Here is a 1,477-nt window from a genome sequence, read left to right as displayed (position 1 = left end):
GCGGCGTCGGCGGCGACGTCCAGGTACGGCGGCGGCCCCGGGGCGGGGGGCCGTGGGGGCGGCACGGCGGTGCCGGCTCTCACGGCCTCTTCCCCTGCAGATCCTGAACAAGTACGACTCGTGGATCTCCTTCCTGAGCAGCGTGCGCTACTGGATGGCCTTCAACGTGGAGCGCGCCTGCCAGTCCTACTTCGGGTGCGTGCAGTGCATCAGCGGGCCCCTGGGCATGTACCGCAACGCCCTCCTGCAGCACTTCCTCGAGGACTGGTACCACCAGACCTTCCTGGGCAGCAAGTGCAGCTTCGGGGACGACCGGCACCTGACGAACCGCGTCCTCAGCCTGGGCTACCAGACCAAGTACACGGCCCGCTCCAAGTGCCTGACGGAGACGCCCACCCGCTACCTGCGCTGGCTCAACCAGCAGACCCGCTGGAGCAAGTCCTACTTCCGCGAGTGGCTCTACAATGCCCTGTGGTTCCACAAGCACCACCTCTGGATGACCTACGAGTCCGTGGTGACCGGCTTCTTCCCCTTCTTCCTCATCGCCACCGTGATCCAGCTCTTCTACCGCGGGCGTATCTGGAACATCCTCCTCTTCCTCCTGACGGTGCAGCTGGTGGGCATCATCAAGGCCACGTACGCCTGCTTCCTCCGGGGCAACGCCGAGATGATCTTCATGTCCCTCTATGCCCTGCTCTACATGTCCAGCCTGCTGCCCGCCAAGATGTTCGCCATCGCCACCATCAACAAGTCGGGCTGGGGCACGTCGGGGCGCCGGACCATCGTGGTCAACTTCGTGGGGCTGCTGCCGGTGTCGGTGTGGGTGGCCGTGCTGCTGGGCGGGCTGGCCTACACCGCCTACAGCCAGGACCTCTTCAGCGAGACCGAGGTGGCCTTCCTCGTCTCAGGCGCCATCCTCTACGCCTGCTACTGGGTGGCCCTGCTCATGCTCTACCTGGCCATCGTGGCCCGGCGCTGCGGTAAGCGGCAGGAGCAGTGCGGGCTGGCCTTCGCCGAGGTGTGAGCGCGGGGCGCGGGAGGGGCGCACGGCTCCCGTCTTGCTGCTGTGTTTCTTTTTTTTCTTTTTCCTTCTTTTCCTTTCCCTTTTCCTTTTGTTTTTTTTTTTTTTTTTCCTTTGGTTTCCTTTGTAAGAAACAAACGGCTGCCTGGCCCCGGGCGCGCTGGAGCACCCGCAGGAGCAGGGCTCAGCCGAGCCCCCGCGCAGCCGCGGTGCTGGCTGCCGCGTCCCTGCCGGCCCCCCCGTCCTTCGGTGCTTTCTGGGGGGCCCTCGCGGGCCTCCCGCGGTGCTACGGAGAAACGGTCCCGCCCGCGCGCCCCGGAGCCGGCTGCGGGCTCGGCCTGCTGCGGCCGCCGGCGTCGTCCCGTCGCTGGCGCGGGAGGGACGCCGTGTCCCGAGGCGGCCGGCGGCTCTCTGCTCACCGCCGCGGTGCTTCTCCCCTCCCCTCCCCTCTCCCCC

The 1,477-nt window shown here is 67.0% G+C and overlaps 1 protein-coding gene across 1 annotated transcript in view; it reads left to right on the top strand.

Annotated features, from left to right (window-relative positions):
• HAS3 (hyaluronan synthase 3) overlaps positions 1–1,080 on the top strand; it is a 2,082-nt gene extending 1,002 nt beyond the window's left edge. The window contains exon 2 of the mRNA XM_085305753.1: positions 101–1,080. Coding sequence (XP_085161879.1) covers positions 101–1,024 — 924 coding nt within the window. The 3' untranslated portion in view covers positions 1,025–1,080. The remainder of the gene's footprint in view (positions 1–100) is intronic.
• The last annotated feature ends 397 nt before the right edge of the window (positions 1,081–1,477 follow it).

This window comes from Rhea americana, unplaced genomic scaffold (assembly GCF_003343005.1).
Source record: "Rhea americana isolate MKP2758 unplaced genomic scaffold, rheAme1 scaffold_226, whole genome shotgun sequence".
Lineage (NCBI taxonomy): Eukaryota > Metazoa > Chordata > Aves > Rheiformes > Rheidae > Rhea > Rhea americana.
This window is presented reverse-complemented; position numbering and strand designations above follow the sequence as displayed.